Raw genomic sequence first — 22,354 nt, 5'->3', positions numbered from 1 at the left:
GGTCATTCCCCACCTCTGGGGGAGGGGATCTCCCCATTCACCCAGCAATCGCGCTAGTCCGCCTTCGTCCTTCCCCACCGCCCACCCCAACCCCAACCGGAGGCTGGAAACGCCTCGAAAACCAGCAGAGGACCGAGAATTGGGGAGAACAAGTTCCGGCTGTCCAAGCGCCCAGTCCTCCCGGAGGCGGGAAAACTCCTCACCGGGCCGGGCCGGGAGACGGCGGGGCGGGGCGGGGCCGGGAGGCGGGGCGTGGCCGGGAGGTGGAGGGGCGTGGCCGGGAGGTGGAGGGGCGGGGCCGGGAGGCGGGGCGGGGCCGGGAGGCGCGCGGGGCGGGGCGCGCGGGGCGGGGCCCGTCTAGACAGGCGGAACGCCCCCTGCGGCCGTCAGTGCTCCCGCGCCGGGGCTTCTGGGCCCTCGGGCCCGGGAAAAACGGAGGAAACCTCAGTCTGTGTCCTCTCCAAAGTCTCCTAAACGCCCACAGCGGGAGCACCGGAGAATGATTCCCCGAAGCCGAGGCTCACGGACAGGAAATGTCCACTGGAAGAGTAAAAACCTGTCTAGACGGAAAGGAAGGAAATTGGCTCCGACTGAAAAAGAAAAAAGCAACGCTGCTGTTGTCAGGCTGGAAACAGACACCGGCAAAGACAGCTGCAAAGTTAACAGGAACACGGTTTGCCCCGGATCACGCAGCGGCTGCAAAACGCCACAGCGGCCCCCTCCTTGAGAGTATGATTACCGCCTTTCAACGCTCCAGACGCGCCCTTATGCACCCACCTATTATTGGGGATACCTAAAGCCGCCCTCTTTTCATGACAATACCCAATCCCTAGTTAATCCCCGGTTCTCCTCATCCCGCTTTTGCAACAGCCGCCAATCCAGCTCTCCGCTTCACTTAGAGCCTCCTCAGAACCAACCCTTCAGCGGAAACTCAATCCTTAAGCAAAGACGCTTCTCATTCCTCTTGTTGAGCGGCACTTCCCGGTTACTCTGGAGTATCCTGTCCCTGCGTTGATTCAATAAACTGATTTTGTCAGACTACAGGTTTGTTCCTGGTGGTGTTTGGCTGGTGTCTTCAACATCACGTTAGTTTGCTCTGTGGGTCCTAGCTTTGGGGACATGGACAGAGTAGGGGTAAGAGTGAGTAATCCTGGAGGAGCTGAGAGGGTTCAGCATAGACACTCATGCTGATGTTGGAAAGATGGGAGAAACGCCGGTCTTAAGGAGAAAAGATGTTACTAAGATGGACAGAAACTAGGTTAACCGTGTTTTGAAACAAAACAAAACTAGAGCAGCAGTGTCAAACTTTAGCACAAATCAGGATTACCTGAAGAGCTTGTTGAAGCATAAATTGTTGGGCCCCTGCCTTGGAGTCTGTATTTCCATCAAGTTTACAGGTGATGATGATGCCATTGTGTGGGGGAACCACACTTTTGAGAACCACTTTTGAAAACTAGAGTAATCTCATCTGTTGCATAAGAGCTGATGCTTTGAATCCAGCGATCCAATTTCAGACCTCTGATTTAGACATTTTAAATTTTCATTCTAATAAAACAAACGAGTTCTACCCTCAAACCACACAAAGGCTCAACCTCACGAACACTAGAATCCATTAAATCTTAAATATTTAATCAGCCCAATTTATAAATTGCTGGTGGTTATATAGAAAACTTGTAATTCAATATGTAAAATTAAGGCCACCAAGTTTATGAGAACTCAGGATTCCTAATTTTTTCCTTTTCACTGCGGGTGTTTGTGCTTCCATTTAGATGACCTGTGACAATGCTAGTTGAAATAATAATCCCTATTATAGGGCTGCCTAAGCAGCTATGGTCTGGTCTCCTTTCCACCTTGTTGATTGGGAGTGTAAATCATACAACCTCTATGGAGGAAATGTGGCATTATCTTAAAAGTAAAAAAATCATAGAACACAGCATATCTACTTCTAGATATTTATATTTCAGATATAGATAGACACACATGCAAAACGGCATATCCAAAAGGGTATACGTGACACTAATAGGACCCAACCTGTGGGAAGGATAATTGGTGACAAAACTTTGCTGTATAGCTTTTTATACTTTTTGAATCATGTCAATGTAGTACATATCAAAGAAATGGAAATAATAAAATAAATAAAATGAAGAAATATGTTATTCTTTTTTTTTCCTTCTACCGGTCTGCCAAGATGGAAGTCACAGGTAGAAACTACACAATACCCACATTTTTCTTTGCTTTTCTCAGGAAGAAATACTTAGCCCTAACTGGAACTGTATGGCGTGTACTTTTTAGTTATGTCGTATCTCTAAGAGACACATATGCCTCCTTGTCAAAGACAGGGGTCCTTAGACAATAATGTTTGCTTTTAAAATTAGCATTAAAGATATAACAAAGATTGCAGTAGAGATAAAATTAGCCTGAAAACGCCTTAAATAACCATATAGTTCAGTATACATAATTTCATGTACATTACTCTATGGACAACTTTATCAATTCCTTTAAATTTGTTAGGCAATGTTTCTTTATGGTCCTCAATTAATTCGTGAGTTGTGTCCTCAATGGGGAGTCTCTGCTAAGCAAAACTTCGAATGAAAATTTGGTAGGGGAATGAAAGATAAATCAAATAAATCAATTGATAAATTAAGTTCACAGCCACGGAAAGTGCTACTGAGAAAGCAGAGAACAGGGAGGATTAGAGGAAATTACTCAGCTGGGTGGTGAGTAAGGAATTAACTCACCAAAAGGAGATGCTTTCCCACTGTAATGCTCAGTCAGCCGACGAGGATGGGATTCGAACCCACGCGTGCAGAGCACAATGGATTAGCAGTCCATCGCCTTAACCACTCGGCCACCTCGTCATGCAGAAGCACCAGCCGTTCAATTTCTTCCTCCCTGCAGTACTCCCAGACAGTTGGTAGCAATGTATCTCGTTGCCCTTTCCCTGGCTTAATCTTCACAACCACAGTCTGAGTCAGGTATCTTAAAGTGCATTTCACCACCACCACAAAACTGATGGACGACGCTTAGAGTGGTGCAGTATTTGGCTCATACCTAATAACAGGTAGAACCAGGCCTGGCACACATTATTAGACGCCAGTCGACCCTGACTCGCCGACTCAGCTCCAGCCCGCAGCCCTGCGTGCTTCGGAGACAAACTCTCCGACCTCCACAGAGTCCCTCAGCCGCTGCGTTCGCGTTCGAGGAATTCATTTTCTTGCCTCTTGATCAAAACGTCTGGGATTCCTGCTTTCTGAGCGGTACCAGAAACCTGGCTCTGCGATTCCTTCTGTTTGCGTTTGTAATATGCCCGACGGCCAGAAGACGCTCTCATTTCTCTTTCGCTACCCTCTCTAGGACTTGGCATTGATCAGTCTATGATAAATCAGCAACGGGCGAGAATGTGTTTCGGAAAAAAGTAGAGAAGTGCAAAAGCCCTTAGGGGGAGTCGTTTGTATCATAACTCAAAATCGGCAGCACCGGGCAGGGCGGGTGGGGTGGGTAAGGCCCGATGCAGGAGTCAGAGTGCAGGATTCTGGTTGTGGCTCTTTCCCGAGCCACATCACTAACTCCAACCCTGACTTGGGGAGCCGAACTGGGTAACCCCTAACGTCCCTTCCGGCTCCGAGAACCTCGGTGGTAATGTGACCCTCAGGAAGCCTCTTCACTCCTGAGAGTTTGTGTGCTTTTTTATATTTAGTGCAGAATTTTGGAAGGGGGAACTTTCTTTTCTACCAAAATGTTGGTGCTTTTTCGCTCCCTATCAAACCTCTTAGCTCTGTTCTCAACTTTGTTGGGAGGGACTCTTTTCTCTCTCACCCATATTCACCGAATTTCAAAATGTCTTCGGTTAGCACAAAACAACCATTAGGGGTACTTCGTCCACAATACTAAACTAAACAGCCTTATTTATTCCTTTGAATGGGGCGAGCATATTGTTACATGTCTCATCATCCAGTGCCACTCACACTCACTCTTCAGAGACTCAAGGGCAACCTCATTTCACGCCAGTAACTTCAGAATTGGTCCTAGAGGAAGCTTTGAGGGGGGAATTTCTGCCACTAACACAGAAAGAGTTTCACTGAAGTTTGGTTTAGACCATTCTCCGTCCAACTAGAGGGCAGGAAATATATACTTGTTTTGGTAATCGTATTACACCAGTGCAAGAGTACACCAACAATATAACTAAATGAATGGATAAAATCTTCTAGATTTAACACAAAATCTAAGCATCAGAATAAAGGTAGCTAGAATGAATATGTTCAATTAAATCTCTTGGGTTAATAATCCTAGTAGTTTTTTTTTTTTAAATCCTGAGTTTGTGTTGAGTATTAAATTAGTTAATATCAGTAAAATGCTTAGAAAATTGCCTTGCAAATAGTAATCACTGTGTAAGCCACTTGACATTATTGTAGTTGTTTTTATTACGAATAAAATAAATAATAAGCTGATAATTAATTACATGAAATTACATTCAATAAGAAAAGAAAACCCAGTTGGAAAAAAATAACCAAAAAACACATATGGTCAATGCACAGAAGAAAATCAAATGATTGATGAATCTATTTGAAGATACTCTACCTAATTTATCTGTAGGGTATGCCATTTAAAACAATAACATATCATTCTCCTTCCCCTGCTCCCACTCCAGATTTCTGAAATACTGTCCGTGCAGGTGTAAATTGGCCCAATCAAACTGAAGAACAATAGCGTAAGACCTATTAAAATGTGCAAAGTTTATGTGCTTCCTTCGTCCTTTCCTTAAGCCCAATAGTCAACCAACTAGTAGAGAATTATGCTAGAGAAATGCCACCACTAGTGTGAAAAAAATACACACACACATATTATGCATAGTTCATTGGAACACTACTTATAATAGTTAAACATTAGAAACCACCTGATGCCCACCAAAATGGAATACTTAGTTAAATAACTTATGATTAAACAAAACATTAGAGTAGTATGTTACCATTAATAACAATAATACAAATCTACATGTAGTAACTTACAAATATTTTCCCACTTAGTTTAAAAAAAGGCAAGTTGCAGAACAGTATATATAGTATTTTTGTTTAAGTGATAGACTGAGAGGTTAGATATTTAATATTAGTGAGAACCATTTAGCTTCAGCCCCAATTTTTCCTTTTTATTTTTATTTTTATTTTTGTGTGTGTGTGAGGAGATTGGCCCTAAGCTAACATCCATTGCTAATCTTCCTCTATCATGTATGTGGGATGCTGCCACAGCACGGCTTGATGAGTGGTGTGTAGGTCCATGCCTGGGATCCAAACTCCTGAACCCTGGGCTGCCGAAGCAAAGATACAAACTTAACCACTAGCCAATGGGCAGGCCCCTCAGCCTCAATTTTATGAAGGCCCCAAACTTAGACTTTTTAAGTTATCCTCAAAGGAGTACTATGTATGTATAAGTCTATGTATGTATTATATATACCACCATTGTGTATGGATGAAGAATTTTAAATATATCCCAATATGTTCAAATCTTATTTGGCATTTTTTTATTTTTTACATGTTGGGAAGAAGATGATGTGAACCTTTTGCTATTTCTGGAAGCCTCTGATTGATATAAAAATAAGCATCCTGAAGATGTATGCCAGTTGTTAACAGCTATGATCTGAAGGTTTTAAATTTTCTATATTAAACATTTTTCCAAGATTTAATTTTTTTCTTTACCATGAGTATGCGTCACTTGGTAATTTAATTTTAAAAAGTAAAGATAAATTTAAAGAAATTATTTAAAGGCAGAAAAGTGGTGGACAGAGCCAAAGGCTGCTCAGAAATGAAGATATTAATTAAGAAATGACCACTAGGTTTAACAACAATTTTTATACCTGATAGGATAGAGTTTCATCTTGACATCTTATAGATCAAGCTGACAGGCATTACCTGCAAGAGGTCTGATTCCACAAACTGCTTCAGGACAGTGGAAAGCATCCTTGTAATTGTGTTCCGTAGCACAGTGATTGTAATCGCTGTTTCGTACCTCAAACTCCTGCATGGGCTTTCTTCCTACCAAAGCTTCCCAACCTTGCTTCTTACATCTCACCAAACTACAGAGGATCAGGGCTGTACTTCTCCACCTTTTCTCAGTGGGGATCTGGGTTACACTTTCCATTTCCACAGGGAGGGCATATAAAGTCCAGAAATCAAAACTTGATTACAAACCCATCTGAAGCAGAATATGAGCAAAATTCTCATTAGGTGCCCTGCATTAGTCCCCTGTGTTTCAGGCCAAATGTCTGAAGTAGCATGTCTTTTGTTTCATTTTAGAGTTAGCAGAAGAATTTGGCTTTTTAAAGAATTGTAAAAAAAATCAGATTTACATCCTTAATGAGTAATTCTCTCTCCTTGTTCAAGATTTTAACTACAAATGGTAAAGATTCCAGAATTTTCTCTTTCTTACAGTAAATCTAATTCACAGGAAATTATTTGCTAATTCCTTGGTTTATTTCCCATTTTTAACAACTCTATTCTTTCTTTTGTCCACTTATTTAAATACTGCAGGGGTAAGGTGTACATAATTTATTCAAAGGAATAGAGAAAACTTTTAAGAAAACTTCCAATCTTGCAAAAGTTTTGACAGCCAATTTGTTTGAATCTACATTCACCAGAATAAAAATAATTTATTAGTAGATGTGTTCCTAGCAAAGGTGGCAGAGCAGTCTTGAAAACTGAATATCGTAATTGCCAGCTTCTGAAAAGTGTGTTTTGACTAAAACAACGTGCCGGGTTAAATATAAAGAGCACTATGAAATCTGGGGAAAGGAGACTTTTAGGAGACGATTGCAAGGCATTAAAGCAGAGCAGAGAAATGAGGGAAGATATCATACATCGCCATGAACGTGAAGATTTAGGTGACTGTTTTCTTGAAGGATGTTACTGATTAAGTTCAAATTAAATAAGGATAAAAGGGCCAGCCCGGTGGCGCAGAGGTTAAGTGCGCACGTTATGCTTCTGGGCGGCCCGGAGTCAGCTAGTTCGGATCCCGGGTGCGGACATTGGCACTGCTGGGCACACCATGCTGTGGTAGGCGTCCCACAGACGGACTAGAGGAGAGGAGGATGGGCCGTGAGGACGGGCACGGGTGTTAGCTCAGGGCCAGTCTTCCTCAGCAAAAAAGGATTGCCAGCAGTTAGTTCAGGGCAGTTAGTTCCTCAAAAATAAATAAATAAATAGGGATAAAATTCGTATTTAACACTGATCCTTAGAAGGAAAATTATCTTGCTCACCGTGTAAGCAAAACTCTGCCCTACCAACATTGTGCAATGGAATTATGTTTCTGATTCTTTATTTTAAGACCACTGTAAGAAAATTAACACACTGATGAAAATAAAATAGGATAAATCAAAGAAATCTGAAGAAGCTACTTTTTCCCCTACTAGACATCCCCAGTAAATAAGCAGTGAATGTATTTTAAAATTCTCTCTCTTACATATTGAAGTCTTTATGGATAAAATGGTATAATGCCTGGATTTTGCTTTAAAATACAGGACGAAAAAGGTTGGGATACATATAAAATGAGATTGGTAAAAATATTGCTAATTCTTGCAGTTGGGTGATGGATACATGAGACTACATCATATCAATTTATTTACTTTTTGTACGTTTAAAGATTTCCATAATAAAAAGTTACAAAATGTTTCACTTATCTTCATTGCATAAATATGCCAGAGGTTATGGTCAAGGATAGTATAAGGAGGTAAGCAAAGACATATGTAATAACTCTGCTGACAAGAAAAGCTGAGGGAGAGGTTCAATACCCTATTTGCAGGAAATTCCTTATCGGTAACTAAAGGCATGAGATAGAACTACGAAACTGGGAAACATCGCGGTCCATGGGTTCACAGCTGCGTGGGAAGTGCCCACCCGCCCACTGGCCCCAAGCCTTTACCCCTTGACCGAGAACTTGAACACTCCTCGTCAGCGACGTCCGCACACTCGAAGCTTTAACTTTATTCCCCGGAAAGCGCAGACGGTGGAGTACAGGTTGGAGACGGGGGCGGGGGAGAGGGGGGCGCGGGGCGGAGGGTAGCTCTCTGTAGGTTTACTTAATTCCTGGTTTCTGTTTTCTAAAATCTTTCACAGCAGGGTAGTAATAATAACGGCAGACACCTACATAGCGCGGACTCTGCCGAGCTCTCTCCAAAGCGCTTTACACGCACGATTCGTGGCACCTCAGACCGGCGCTTGTAAGGTGGGCGCTCTCACCTTTCCTCCAGCCCAGGCGCACACCTCAAAGAGCGGCCGAGCTGTGGTTTAAAAGGGATAATCTGCGTCCACGGTCCATGCTCTTAACTACCACGCAGCATTTCAAACGCGGAAATTTCCGAGTATTTTTCCCTAAAGTTCAATGGAGACGCAATCGAGTTTGATTGAGTGGTTTGTTTTAGGCTTGAGGGGGAAGGTGGAGGGCGAAACCTGTGGTGTCGAAAGACAAAACGAAAGAGAGCTCCGCGAAGACCAGAAGCCACTCTTAGGACCCAATTTTCCAAACACCAACCCAAAAGCCATGAAACAAAATCTGCTCGGTGCGCAGGTGAAGGCCTCTCTCGATTTTTCTGGTGGCTGTCAAAGGTTCGGTTCTCTGGATGGGGAAGCTGTGGTTGTACCCAGCTCTATAAAGTGCTAGCGGTGTCTCTCTTCTTCCCCTAGTCACAATCTCTGCGTCCATTCAAATGAGCTGCCTAGAGCTGAACCTTTCTCACCTGAGGGAGAATCTTAGCGAATGTTTCAAAACTGCCCCTGTTTGCAGCCGCTAGGGAGCTGGGGACCAGGTCCGCTCCACCCTTTCCTAGAGAATTATGTGTCCCCAGACGCACGGAACAGAAAGTCCAGGAGGATAACTGGTGGTATGTTGGGGATTTCGGTGGTGGAGACATGCCTGACGCCTTTCTCGACCCCGCTGAGATGCGCACTTGGGTTTCTGAGACGGTCAGTCTATGGTGTGAGATCCCAGGAAAGCTGCCCAATCCTCCCTTTTGCTGCATACCCCTCCTATTCTTTCTGTAGGTAAACTGTTAATAGAGGAACTTAGAATTTCGAAACATTCAAATCTAGGTTTTGGGAGGTGAGGGTGTGGGGTGGGAGACCTTAGGGTGGACAGTGACCAGGCAGAGGTTTTCCCATGTTAAGATCTGGATCCTAGGAGGGCCATAATTTTCACCCACCCAAGTACCTTTCTGACATTCTCAAGACCACACTAGACAATTGGCTCTCCTCTTCTGTTTCTGGGAGACCAGATACAGGAAAAATCTGGTGGAGAGCTAGTGGCTGCCACGTTGTCTTACCCTGGAATGCAAACTAGCCGGATGCAGGAGGAGCTTCCTAGAAATTGGTCCAGTGTTGGAACATTCCCTGGGTGTTGATTGGACCTTGAGATTAAGACCCCCATCTCTCTGCCAAGTGAGGCCAGCTTGGTAGTTGCAGGAATTGCTTTTCCAGACTTGCTAATGAATCAAAGCTCACTTGCTGTTTTGCCTTTTGTTCTTTATTTTTGAAAAAGTTGTTTTCTATTTTAAAAGAAATTACATTCCTAAAATTCTACCTTTAACATTACTTTTTCTTTGCTGAGGAAGATTTGCCCTGCGCTAACATTGTGCCAATCCTCCTCGATTTTTTTGCATGTGGGACACGTCCACAGTGCAGCTGGTGAGTGGAGTACATCTGCACCCCGATTCAAATTGCTGCCAAAGGGGAGCGCGTGGAACTTTAACCACTCAGCCCCAGGGCCAGACCCTAACATTACTTTTAAGAGAGTACAAACCCTCATATCTCTAAAGTTAAAGAATAGAATCCCAAGATATCCTCTTTCCATTTTCTGGAAGTGATAGTTGTCCTTGTTGAGGGACTTCGGATTATAAGATTTTACTGACTGTGGGTCAGGCTGTGCCTTATCAAGGGCTTGTGTAGGTTGATAACCCAGTGCTGAAGGCTAGAGACCGGCATTTCTAATGAGATAAAAATACCTTATATGAAATTACATTAGGGGCTGTCTGAGTGGCTAAGTGGTTAGGTTCACGCTCTGCTTTGGTGGCCCAGGGTTTTGCTGGTTCAAATCCTGGGCATGGACATGGCGCTGCTCATCAGGCCATGCTGGGGCAGTGTCCCACATGCCTCAGCTGGAGGGACCCACAACTAAAGATACAGAACTATGTACCGGGGAGCTTTAGGAGAAACAGGAAAAATCTTGGGGGAAAAAAAAAAAGAAATTACATTAAACTGATGCTGCTCCATTCATTTTATTCAGTGTTTGAAGACAATTCTCAGAGAAATGTCTGCTTCCCAATGAATTATGGGAAAAACAGGCCAAACACTCTCTTTCTCCTTCCCCAGAGGATGCTTCAGTGACTGATCTTCAGACATTTTACACTATTTTTGTCTTTCCCAATTTTATTCAAAATGTCCTTCTTCCTTTGGGGCTTGCATTCAGGTCTTTCAGACTGTGGATGGCAATTCCTCTTTAAAGGCAGAAACTAACTTACCTTTTCCTCACTTCCAGAGTTCTGACAAAGCAATTGCTCAGTTGTAGATATTCTTAAGTGTTAATTTCTCCTAACTGGCTTGAGATAAGCAGGTGATTAAACAAGAACACAAGCTGGTCCATCAAAGAAAAGTGACCTGACCATCCAAGTTGCATTAGAGGTTAATGATTCTCTCAATTAACATTACCCACTCTTAACATCATATTCAACAGTGAAAAGCTGAAAACTTTTACTTTAAGATCAGGAATAAGACAAGGATGTCTACTCTTGCCACTTTTATTCAACATGGTATTAAAACTCCTAGCCAGAGCAACTAGGCAAGAAAAAGAAATAATAGGCATCCAAATTGGAAAAGAAGAAGTAAAAACTGTCACTATAGGCAGATGACATGATATTGTATATAGACAACCCTAAAGACTCCACCAAAACCTGTCAGAACTAATAAACAAATTTTGTAAAGTTGCAGGATACAAAATCAATATACAAACCAGTTGCATTTCTCTGCACTAATGACCGATTATCAGAAAGAGAAATTAACAATCCCATTTACAACTGAATCAAAAAGATCAAAATACCTAGGAATAAATCTGCCCAAGGAGGTGAAGGACCTATACACTGAAAATGAAAAGACACTGATGAAACTGAAAAAGACACAAATAAATGGAAAGATATTCTGTGCTTGTGGATTGTAAGAATTAATATTGTTAAAAGGACCATACAACCCAGAGCAATCTACAGATTGAATGCAATTCCTATCAAATTCCAATAGCATTTTTCAAAGAAATAGAACAAACAACCCCAAAATTTGTATGGACCACAAAAGACCTCAAATAGCCAAAGCAATCTTGACAAAGAAGAATGAAGCTGGAGGCATCATGCTTCCTGATTTCAATCTGTATTACAAAGCTATAGTAATCAAAACAGTATGGCATAAAAACAGACATATATTAATAGACAGAAGTTCCCAAATAAACCCATGCATATATGGTCAATTAATTTACGACAAAGGAGCCAAGAATATACAATGGGGAAAAGACAGTCTCTTCAGTAAATCGTGTTGGGAAAACTGGACAGCCACATGCAAAAGAATGACACTTGGACCACTATCTTACACCATATACAAAAATTAACTCAAAATGGATTAAAGACTTGAATCTAAGACCTGAAACCATAAAACTCCTAGAAGAAAACATAGGGGGTAAGCTCCGTAACATTGGTCTTGGCAATGATTTTTCTGATTTGATACCAAAAGCAAAGGCAACAAAAGCAAAAAATAAACAAGTGGGACTACATCAAACTACAAAGTTTCTGCACAGTAAAGGAAACTCAACAAAATGAAAAGGCAACCTACCAAATGAGAGAAAATATTTTCAAATCACATATCTGATTACAAGTTAATATTCAAAATACATAAAGCACTCATACAACTCAATAGCAAACAAAACCCAATCTGATTAAAAGATAGGCAGAGGATCTGAATACACATTTTTCCAAAGACAACATACAGATGGCCAATAGGTACATAAAAAGTTGCTCAACATCACTAATCATTGGGGAAATGAAATTAAAACCACAATGAGATATCACCTCACACCTGTTTGAATGGCTATCACTAAAAAGACAAGAAATAACAAGTGTTGACTAGGATGTGGAAAAAAGGGAATCCTTGTGCCCTGTTGGCGGGAATGTAAATTGGTGCAGCCACTATGGAAAACAGTATGGAGGTTTCTTAAAAAAGTAAAAACAGAACTACCATATGATCCAGCAATTCCACTTCTGGGTATTTATCCAAAGAGAATGAAAACATTAACTTGAAAAGATGTCTTCACCCCCATGGTCATTGCAACATTATTTACAACAGCCAAGACCTGGAAGCAACCTAAATGTCCATTGATGGCTGAATGGATAAAGAAAATTTAGTGTTTGTGTGTGTGTATATATATATATATATATATATATACACACACACAATGAAATATCATTCTGCCATAAAAAAGAAGGAAATCTTGCCATTTGCAACAACACTGATGGACCTTGAGGGCCTTATGCTGTGAAATAGGTCAACCAGAGAAAGACAAATACTGTATGATCTCACTTAAATGTGGACTCTAAAACAACAACAAACTGAACTCAGATACAGAGAACAGATTGGCAGTTGTGAGATGGGGGGATATATAGATATATTGAGATATATTGACATATTATATTAGCTTCAGGTGTACAACATGATATGGTATTTGTATATACTGCAAAATGATCACAATAAATCCAGTTAGTACCATCACCACATACAGTTATAAATTTTTTTCTTTTGATGAGAACATTTAAGATCTACTCTCTTAGCAACTCTCAAATATACCATACAGTATTAACTGTAGTCACCATGCTGTACATTACATCCTCATGACTTATTTATTTTACAACTGGAAGTTTGTACTTTTTGACTACTTCACCCACTTGGCCCTCTCTTGGAAAGAAGAAATCTGAAGAGAAAAACCTTTCTTAAATGTGAACCACTCTCTGGGTTTGTTTTCATTGGAGGTATTGCTTTTATTTTCAACCTTCACTTAGAAAAATTTGTAAGAACAGTATTATAAACACATATACCTTTCACCCAGATTCACCTATTATTAATGCTTGCCAGTTTTGTTTTCTCCTCCACATATATTTTACTACTGCTACTATTATTTGCAAAACCGCTAAACCACTTGAAAGTGTGTTGCAGTACCATGATCCTTCACCCCTAAATATTTCAGCACATATCTTCCAAACACAAGGACATCCTTTTGGTGACCACGGTACAGTTATTGACTCAGGAAATTGAGCACTGATGCAATACTATTAATTGAATGTATAGACCATGTTTAAATTATGCCAATTGTCCCAATAATGTCCTTTATATAAATCTTATTCCAATCTAGGATCCAACCTAGGCTCACACATTGAATTTAGTTGTATTTCTTTGATCTCCTTTAATCTAAAATAATTCCTCACTCTTTGTTTGCTTTTCATAATGTTGCTATTTTTGAGGAGCATAGGCCAGTTGTTCTATTGAACTACTCCCCGCCCCCCTCCCCAAATCTGGGTTTGTCTGAGGTTTCCTCATGATTAGATTCAGGTTCTGTATTTTTGCCAGGAATACCACAGAAGTGATGGTGTGTCCTTCTCAGTGAAGCAATCCTATCAGGAGCCATACGATATCAATGTTCGTTCCACAACTAGTTATGTTGTTTGATTACCTGGTTAGGGTGTTGTCTACCAGATTTCTCCACAGCAAAGGTATCATTTCCCCTGGGTTATGTTTTGAAGTTAGACCTATAGTTCTTAGGCAGGATGGTCAGGAAGTACTTAATCACCAGCAGCTCCAGGATCAGCTCCTTGATGCGTGTCTCTGGCCTCAGCCACTGATAATTCAGAGCTGCTCAAGGCCCAGGAATCTCCTCTCCTTCATGCAATATTTATAGAGCAACTAACACATGTCAGGTACTGACTGAAGAGCTGAGATATATCAGTACATAAAATCAAGATTCCTGCTCTTGACCATTCTTAGCTAAAGTAGCAGGGCTCCCTCTGCTGGGTCTCATCAGTGACTCCCCTGGGGCATAAGACTAACAGGTAACATAGAGAAAACTAACAAAGACAGACTTTGTAAAGGATCAAACCCAGTTTACCTTCCCACATAGTTTTATAATGTTTGTATTACTGTCCAGGATTATTCTCAAATCATGGTTAACAAAAAATGATGTATTTCTTGGAGAGAAATGTGTAGAGTGTAGGTGGGTTGAAATCCAATTCAAAATAACAGCTTTTATCAAGCAAGGACAATGATACTAAGTAAAGAGATACATTCAAAATCATTATATGCAAATCAAAATGGATCCCTAAAAACATGTACAAGTAACCCACAGGAAGGCAGGAAAAAGAAATCAGAGAAGCAAAACACAGAGAACAAACAAATAAAAGATAGACTTAAGCCTTAAAATACCAATAATTACTTTAAATGGAAATTGTCTAACTGCACCAGTTAAAAGACAAAGATTGGCAGTGTGAACTAAAAAACATCACTCAAGTATATGCTGTCTACAAGAAACTTCAAATTTAACGATATAAGATTGAAAGTATAAGGATGGAAAAAGATACATCATGCAAACATCAGTCACAGGAAAGGAGGAGCAGGGTCTATTCTTTCGCTGGCTGTCTAGATTTAAGAAAGTGCTGAAGAAAATGTTAATAACGAAGATTAAACTTAAAAGTGTGTCACATCTATAGCTGTTACATCGTGGATAGGACAAAAAAGTGAGGAAATATTCTTCTAGTATTTGAAAACTATTATCAGCTTTAGCAAAGATGTCCCTCACGTCATTGACTGAGGACACAGGTAGTGCTGAAGCTGAAAGAGCTTTCAGTTGCGTAAATATAATTTGTAGGTGAAAATGCTAGAATGAAAGGATTGGTTTTCCCTCCTCCCTTTCGTTCTTCTCCTTTGTCAGCTCAAGGAGCTGTGTTCACAATGAGAAACCTAAGCCCTGCGCTTTAGCTATGATGGCCCCACTAGATTCTGAGCTACTGGAGGCCAAAACCTCTATGCCCTCCACATTACTTAGAATATAACCCACCCTTTATTTACCAGGATATGCTAATTATGGGGTGGGGATCAGAAAGCTTCTGCAGGCCACCCACTTGTGGTCAGAGGCTTGGTTAAGCAGGGAGGGAAACAGAGACAACTCACCTCACACATTCTAAGCTCTTAGATATTCCACCGTCCTCGACTGGTTCTCAGAGAAGTAATTTCAACATCAGGCCATGCTAAAGCTAGTTAGAAATCAAAACATTCTGCAAAAAACAAAACACAAAACTTGAATTCAGTAGAAAAATATATTTTTTTACAGCTGCCCTTGTGTACTTTTTCATTGCATTAACCGACACTTCATTGCCTTTAATAAAGCTAATTACAGGCAAATTCCTTGTTGATGTTTATTTTTCTAAATTTGAAACTTTTCCAGCATTTATGACCTTTATAAAAACTTTTCAATGTGGCATCTCTGATGTTCTTTAAATAACGAAATTCAAGAAACATTTTATCTCAGCAAAAACAAAATCTTGGGTTTTACTTGAAGTTATCACCAAACACCTGGGCAAGGTGTCCAGTTGTAGTAGATTCTCTGGTGCTTAATCAGGGCTGAGCTTCCACTGCACGTTCCACCCCATCCGCTCTACTGCCAGGGCTTAGCACAATGTGGCCTTTCTGATGTTGGATCAGTGTGGTTCTCTGCCTATAGGCCTTCCCACACTCTTCAGAGTGATAGGGTTTTTCCTCAGAGTGGTCTCTCTTATGCTTATTGAGATCTGACTTCCAGCTGAAGGCTCGTCCACATTCAGAACGCTGAAAAGCTTTTTCTCCTGTGTGGATTCTGAGATGGTGACTAAGACCTGTCCTTCGACTGAAGGCTTCACAGCACTTGTCACATTTATAGGACTTCTCCCCGGTGTGACTTCTCTGATGTATGATAAGGGTTGAGCTCACGCTAAAGGTTTTTCCACACTCGGCACATTCATAGGGCTTTTCCCCGAGTGGATTCTGTGATGTATTATGAGTTCTGAGCTCCGGCTAAAGGCTCGTCCACATACAGGACATTCAGAAGTTTTCTCTCCAGTGTGGATTCTCTGGTGTTGGTTAAGTCCTGCATACCGAGTGAATGCTTTTCCACACACTTTACATTCATATGGTTTTTCTTCACTGTGAATTCGCTGATGCTCAATAAGATGTGAACACTGCCTAAAGGCCTTCCCACACTCATTGCACTCATAAGGTTTCTCTTTGTTGTGGAATCGCTGATGTTCAACGAGGTCTGAGTTGTGGTGGAAGGCTTTCCCACAGTCCAGACATTCAAAAGGTTTCCCTTCAGTGTGGAGACTTTGATGCTTTGTAAGAACTGACCTCCGACTAAAACATCGGCCAGATTTACTACATTGATGGGGCTTTTCTCCAGTGTGGATTTTCAGATGTTGGAAGAGGCCTGCCTTCTTTTTTTTTTTAAAAGATTTTATTTTTTCCTTTTTCTCCCCAAAGCCCCCCAGTACATAGTTGTATATTCTTCATTGTGGGTCCTTCTAGTTGTGGCATGTGGGACGCTGCCTCAGCGTGGTTTGATGAACAGTGCCATGTCTGCGCCCAGGATTCGAACCAACGAAACATGGGGCCGCCTGGACGCCTGCCTTCTGACTGAAGCATTTGCTACACTCTTTACATTGATAGGGCTTTTCCTTGCTGTGAAGCCCCTGATGCTGGGTAAGTTCTGCACGTCTGATAAAGGCCTTTCCACATTCTGTGCGTGAGTACAGTTCCTCCCCAGTGTGGGTCCTCCTATGCATCTGAAGGCCTCTGACAGACATGAAGGTCTTCCTACATTCATCACATTTCTATCTTTTCTCACCTGTGGCATCCCCATCTTGCATTTCTAAACTTCCAGTAGGCCCACCATCTCCTCTGTATTTGGTGGGCCGAGACATAGTTTCATGATGTCCATCAGACCCCTCCCTACGTGGTTCTGTTTCTTCACAAAGTTCCTGCTTTGTGTCTAATGTCATGTTCTCAGTCCTCACACCACCATCTGAAAGAACAGACCATACAATTTGAGGGGAAAATACAACTCAAAAATAATTTAAAAGACAGCTGGAAAGGCTAATTTTTATTTTAGGGTAATTTTAAGAGAGGATAGTATATCTTCTCTTTATTTAGTGTTAGGGGTTCAGAGAAACGTCAGTTAAGGTAGAAGGAATGGTAGTAACAGAGGTGTGGAACTGAGAAAGAATAAAGCATGGCGAGTTATCAATAGAGTACTAAAGTTGACAGGATGTCACTTCTGCGATTACATAATATTCTAAGTTCCATCTCACTAATGGACTCTCTACGGACACCTTCCTTGCTGGCTTGCTGACTGTGATGAAGAAAGCCACAGAATGAAGCCTATGTGGCAAGGAACCAAAGGTGGCCTCTGGCTAGCATCCAGCAAAGAACTGAGGCCCTCTGTCTAACACCTTGTAAAGAACTGAGTCCTGCTAACATCCATATGAGCCTGGAAGTGAATCCTTCCCCAGTTACAACTCAGATGAGACCCCAGCCCTGGAGCTTTGATTGCAACCTTGTGAGAGACCCTGAAGTAGAGGGCTCCGCTAAGCCAACCCAGACTCCTGATCCACAGAAACTATGAGATAATAAATGTGTGTGGTTTTAAGCCACTAATTTTGTGATAATTTGTTAAGCAGCAATTGATAAAGCATATACCACTAGTACAAAAATACAAAGCTTCTTAACTGTATAAACTACTACAATTAAAAAGAGAAGATGAGGGAAAACAAACCACACATTGAAAAGCTTCAATATGAACTCATGTTTTTTAGGAAAAAAATGTACATCTAGCTCTGCCAATGAAATGTCCTAGAAGCAGTGTTACCCTAGTGATAAAAAACACCCCTAGCACCCAGACTTTATTCTTCATTAAAAGGAACCAAGGTTCAGAAATGCTTGATACCAGATCTGGGGTATAAGGAAGGTACAAGGGGAGCCCAGAACAATTTATTTTGTTCAAAAAGAAAGCATTGCCTAAAACAAATATAATGTTATGTTGATTATACCTCGCTAAAAATAATTAATTTTTAAAAAAGAGAAAACATTCAAAATTAAAAGGGTCATGGCAATCAAGAGATATGAGTAACACTGAAGACATCCACACAAGCCAAAGATGTGCCAATCTGAGCATTCAAAAGAGTAATAACGGTGGTGGTTTGAGACACATCGATTCAACGAAAATTCCTAAAAAGTTAATGATACTACACAAAGTCCTAAAATCTCATGACGCCATTTGAGGTGCCTATTAAATCACTCTTTGAATTTGAAAATTGCTAAATAAAGGGGAAAAAGTGAGCATCACTCATGACTGCCTAGTAGGAAGTGACCAAATAGACATATCTGATGAGGGAAAGCTTCATGATAAAGAATACCAGTTAATAACATACAAGGAATGACAATTATAAAATCATTCTGCAGCCCTTAATAAAATGGTTGACCCATATAAGGAATATCAAATATTTTGTATTTTATTGATAGGAAACTGGCCATTCACAAAGTACCAAAGTGATACCATATAGTTAGTTACAAGGAGAAAAAACAGCCGTTCAATTGAGGGATCCCACTGTTACCATTCTAAGCCGGTGATTTCATAGTGGGTCAGCCAGTATTAACGTCTCCTATTACCTAATATTAATTCTAGCCAAAAATGTTTAACTTGAATCCTTCAAGCCTTTAGATCTAAATTCCAGTTTATAGGAAATACAGGGTATATGGGCAGCAAAGTAAATGATACAATGAGGAAGCAACCAGAAAACTCCAGAGGATGGGAAACTGGCCTGGGCTGGTCAAAACGTCTGGGCTATGGGGAAAAATGGGTGAGGAGGACTGTTCTAAAGTAAAAAAGAATTAAGAGGCATAACAACCAGACGTAGAATGTGGGCCTAGAGTCTATCCTGGTTTGGACAAATCAGCTTTAAAGACATATTGGGAAAAATGGGTCAATTTGAATTTGGATTGAGTTTAGATAACATTAAAATGTATCGATGGGGAATAGGAAAGATTATCAACAGAACAAAACAGGTTATAAAACAGCATATAGAGCATGAACTCTTTTTGGTAAAAGGTGTGTATACACGTACATATACGTATATAAATACATATGCACATAAAAAAGATATACATAAATAAAATAAAAAGTCATCAGTCGTAATCTCTGGGTGATAGAATATCATGCTTTATCTTCTTATTTTGTGACTGTATCTTCTAACTTCCTACAATGCATATATAATTCTTTGGTAATAATAAAAGGTAACTTTAAAAAAAAATCAATACAATTTTACAGTATTAATATTCTACAGGGTCTACTGAAGAATGTATGCATCAAAATACTTAAGAATAGGGGCCAGCCCTGTGTCCGAGTGGTTAAGTTCACGTGCTCAGCTTCGGCGGCCCAGGGTTTCCCTGGTTCGGATCCTGCGTGCGGACATGGCACCACTCATTAGGCCATCCTGAGGCGGCGTCCCACTGCCACAACTACAAGGACCCACAACTAAAATATGTAACTATGTACTGGAGGAATTGGGGAGAAAAAAAAACACTTGAAAATAATATTTGCTACTAAACTATATGCAGAAAATTCAGCTATGGATATTTAAAACTGACCATACTACTGACGCTATGCTGAGATGACTTATCACCTTTTAATCATTATTAGCTAGAATGTTACCTTTGTCATGACCTTTAATAACCCTCATCACAAGAAATTAACATGTCAAACTCCACAAAAAAACCAACTCAAAGTTCATTTCAGTCCAAATTCCCTAGAGAAATTCTTGCCTCACCTCTTTCCTCTGATGGTTGGGGCTCAGGTCCTTTGCTCTTGAGCTGGATCGCTCGGAGTTAAACCCAGGTGTATGAAGATTCTTCATCTAGTGTCTGAAGGGTCATTGTTTGCAAAAGGATTTTCTGTTCCAGAGCACAAGCTGAAACCTGGAGACAAGCAGAACTCAATAAGCCTGTAAGGATATCATGAATTTAACAGGGACTAAACCTCAGGGAGAAGTCCACAAGAAATATCCCCCAAGACTAGGAAGAAGTAGAGAGAAACCAGAGCCTCATTTACTTGCTGGGGCACTTAGAAGCAGCCAGAAAGGTAAGCAAAACAAAGTTTGATCAGATCTTGTTTCTGTCACTTCACTTACTAGCCATGTTTCCTTGACCAAGTTACACAACCTGTCTGAACTTAGTTTCCATGTGTGATAATGACCTACTTCTTAGTTGCTGTAAATGTTGAGTGACCTGTAAAACAAGGAGCACAATGCTCATGGAATGCCTTCAGTAACTTTTTTTTTTTAAAGATTGGCACCTGAGCTAACATCTGTTGCCAATCCTTTTTTTCTTCTTCTTCTCCCCAAAGCCCCGCTATATACATAGTTGTATATTACAGTTGTAGGTTCTTCCAGACCTGCCATGTGGGATGCCACCTCAGCATGGCCTGATGAGCGGTGCATAGGTCCGTGCCCAAGATCCGAAACAGTGGAACTCTGGGCCACCAGAGTGGAGAGTGAGAACTTAACCAAGTGGCCACGGGCCTGGCCCCTGCCTTCAGTATCTTTACTCACCATCCCTGAATCTACTGGTTCCCACCCCTCCCCTCCTTAGAGCGCTAGCTTAGCAAGAAGCTCTGATCCCTGCTGAATGCTGGGCTTTCCCATTGTTCTCTGAGCCTCCACACTTCAGAAAGCTTTACTTTCAGCTTTCCCACAACCATATCAGACTACTCTCCTACATGTACATTTCTCTTTCTTTCCAGATCCTCCAGCATGGTCACTGCCTCCTCCCCACTCTCTGGATGATGCTCCTGCACCCAGGCCTGGAGCTCCTCAGGCAAGATGGACAGGAACTGCTCCAGCACCAGCAACTCCAGGATCTGCTCCTTGGTCTGTGTCTCTGGCCTAAGCCATTGATGGCAGAGGTCCCGGAGCCTGCTCAGGGCCAGACGGGATCCAGGGGAATCCTGGTAGCAGAACTGTCTGAACTGCTTCCTGAAGATCTCCCAGCCAGGGAGCTGGTTCTCTGGAAAGCTGAGACCCTGATTCCTGGGGTGGTCATCCTCCAACTTCACCTTCCCCATCACAGGCCCCTGCTGACCCCATGGGGCTTTGAACAGCAGGCTGGCAGGCTTTCTTGTGTCTACAGCCATCCGACCTGGCTTCTGCTAGAGTTTCAACTGGAGGCTTCTGAGGGCACCCTGGGGAATAAGAATTAAGGGATAAGAGGATAAATGGGAAATACCGTGCAGAACCCACACAAGAAAGAAGACCTGTAACTAGTGTAACCAATTTTATTCATTCATTTAATCCACGGATACTTACTAGAGACCTACCTTGTAGAAACTGTTCTAAGTGTTTGAAATACATTAGTCAACAAAGCAAAGATCCCTGCCATCATGGAGCGTCCATTCCAGATGGGGTAATCAATAAACACAATAAATATAAAAAGTATCTAGTATGTTAGATGGTGGTAAGTAAAAATACCTTATGGAGTTGGGGAGGGGGAACACGAGCTTAATGGAAGGGTTTAAGCTTCCCTGACTTGGGTTTAATGGAAGACTCCGCCAAATCCGACATTAAGTACGGGTATGTGGTACCTAGCCTAAAGCAAAGCTTTCAAGACTTATCTGTTGGCACAGAGTTTTCCCATACTTGAATACATACGACCCAATTTGGGGGAGATAAAAAAGTCACGAATCACAGTCCGTAGAGCATTCACCTGTTTTCATGTTAATTTGGCAAAACTGAGAGAGAAATCCCATTCAGAGTCACACAGCGCCAGCGGCCCGGGTTCCGTCCGAGCTTCGGAAGGAGGGCTCCCAACCCGGGTAAACGGTCCCGTCTGGTGGCCTTGCAGCCGGCCCTTTCCAAGCATCCGAGAGAGACGCCTGCCCCCAGGCACGCAGACCCGTGCCACTCAGGATGCCGAGCGTCCCCCAGCCTGACCCGGGGCCGGTGCTGGCTCCCCGACGCGGCTCAGCACGTCAGGAGCTTCGCAGGACCCCGACTCCCGGACTGCGAAAGTCGAAGCCGAGACCTAGGCGAGAAAGACCCACGGGGGCGCAGACCAGCGGCCGCAGGAACCAGCCGCTCAGGCGCGCGCCCAGCATCCGGCGCCTCCCGGAGACCACGCCCCCGAGCGCGCGGCCGCGCCCCGCCTCCGCCCACGTGCCTGGCGCCTGCGGGTAACCCTGCCGGCAGTTACGCTGCGATTTAAATTCGAGCAGTTTGGAA

The 22,354-nt window shown here is 42.0% G+C and overlaps 1 protein-coding gene, 1 non-coding gene and 1 pseudogene across 3 annotated transcripts; all 3 read right to left on the bottom strand.

Moving 5' to 3' along the window:
- Positions 1–2,776: 2,776 nt before the first annotated feature.
- TRNAS-GCU (transfer RNA serine (anticodon GCU)) lies at positions 2,777–2,858 on the bottom strand. The gene has a single exon. It is a non-coding gene; the product is annotated as a tRNA-Ser (tRNA).
- A 12,496-nt stretch (positions 2,859–15,354) lies between these two features.
- Positions 15,355–16,579, bottom strand: LOC106780907 (zinc finger protein 892-like; annotated as a pseudogene).
- Positions 15,355–22,242, bottom strand: LOC138915085 (zinc finger protein 24-like). 2 transcript variants are annotated; one of them, XM_070245055.1, is made up of 4 exons: positions 21,840–22,242; positions 20,857–21,318; positions 19,910–20,057; positions 15,355–17,109 (listed from the first exon to the last, which is right to left on the bottom strand). In XM_070245055.1, exons 2-3 carry the CDS (start codon positions 21,268–21,270, stop codon positions 19,968–19,970), a joined length of 504 nt encoding a protein of 167 aa, XP_070101156.1. In that variant the 5' UTR covers positions 21,271–21,318; positions 21,840–22,242; the 3' UTR covers positions 15,355–17,109; positions 19,910–19,967. The 2 variants fall into 2 exon arrangements, with proteins under 2 accessions (XP_070101156.1, XP_070101157.1); XM_070245056.1 differs by having other exon boundaries at positions 20,863–21,318; positions 21,840–22,232.
- Positions 22,243–22,354: the final 112 nt, after the last annotated feature.

This window comes from Equus caballus, chromosome 20, assembly GCF_041296265.1.
Source record: "Equus caballus isolate H_3958 breed thoroughbred chromosome 20, TB-T2T, whole genome shotgun sequence".
Taxonomy (NCBI): domain Eukaryota; kingdom Metazoa; phylum Chordata; class Mammalia; order Perissodactyla; family Equidae; genus Equus; species Equus caballus.
This window is presented reverse-complemented; position numbering and strand designations above follow the sequence as displayed.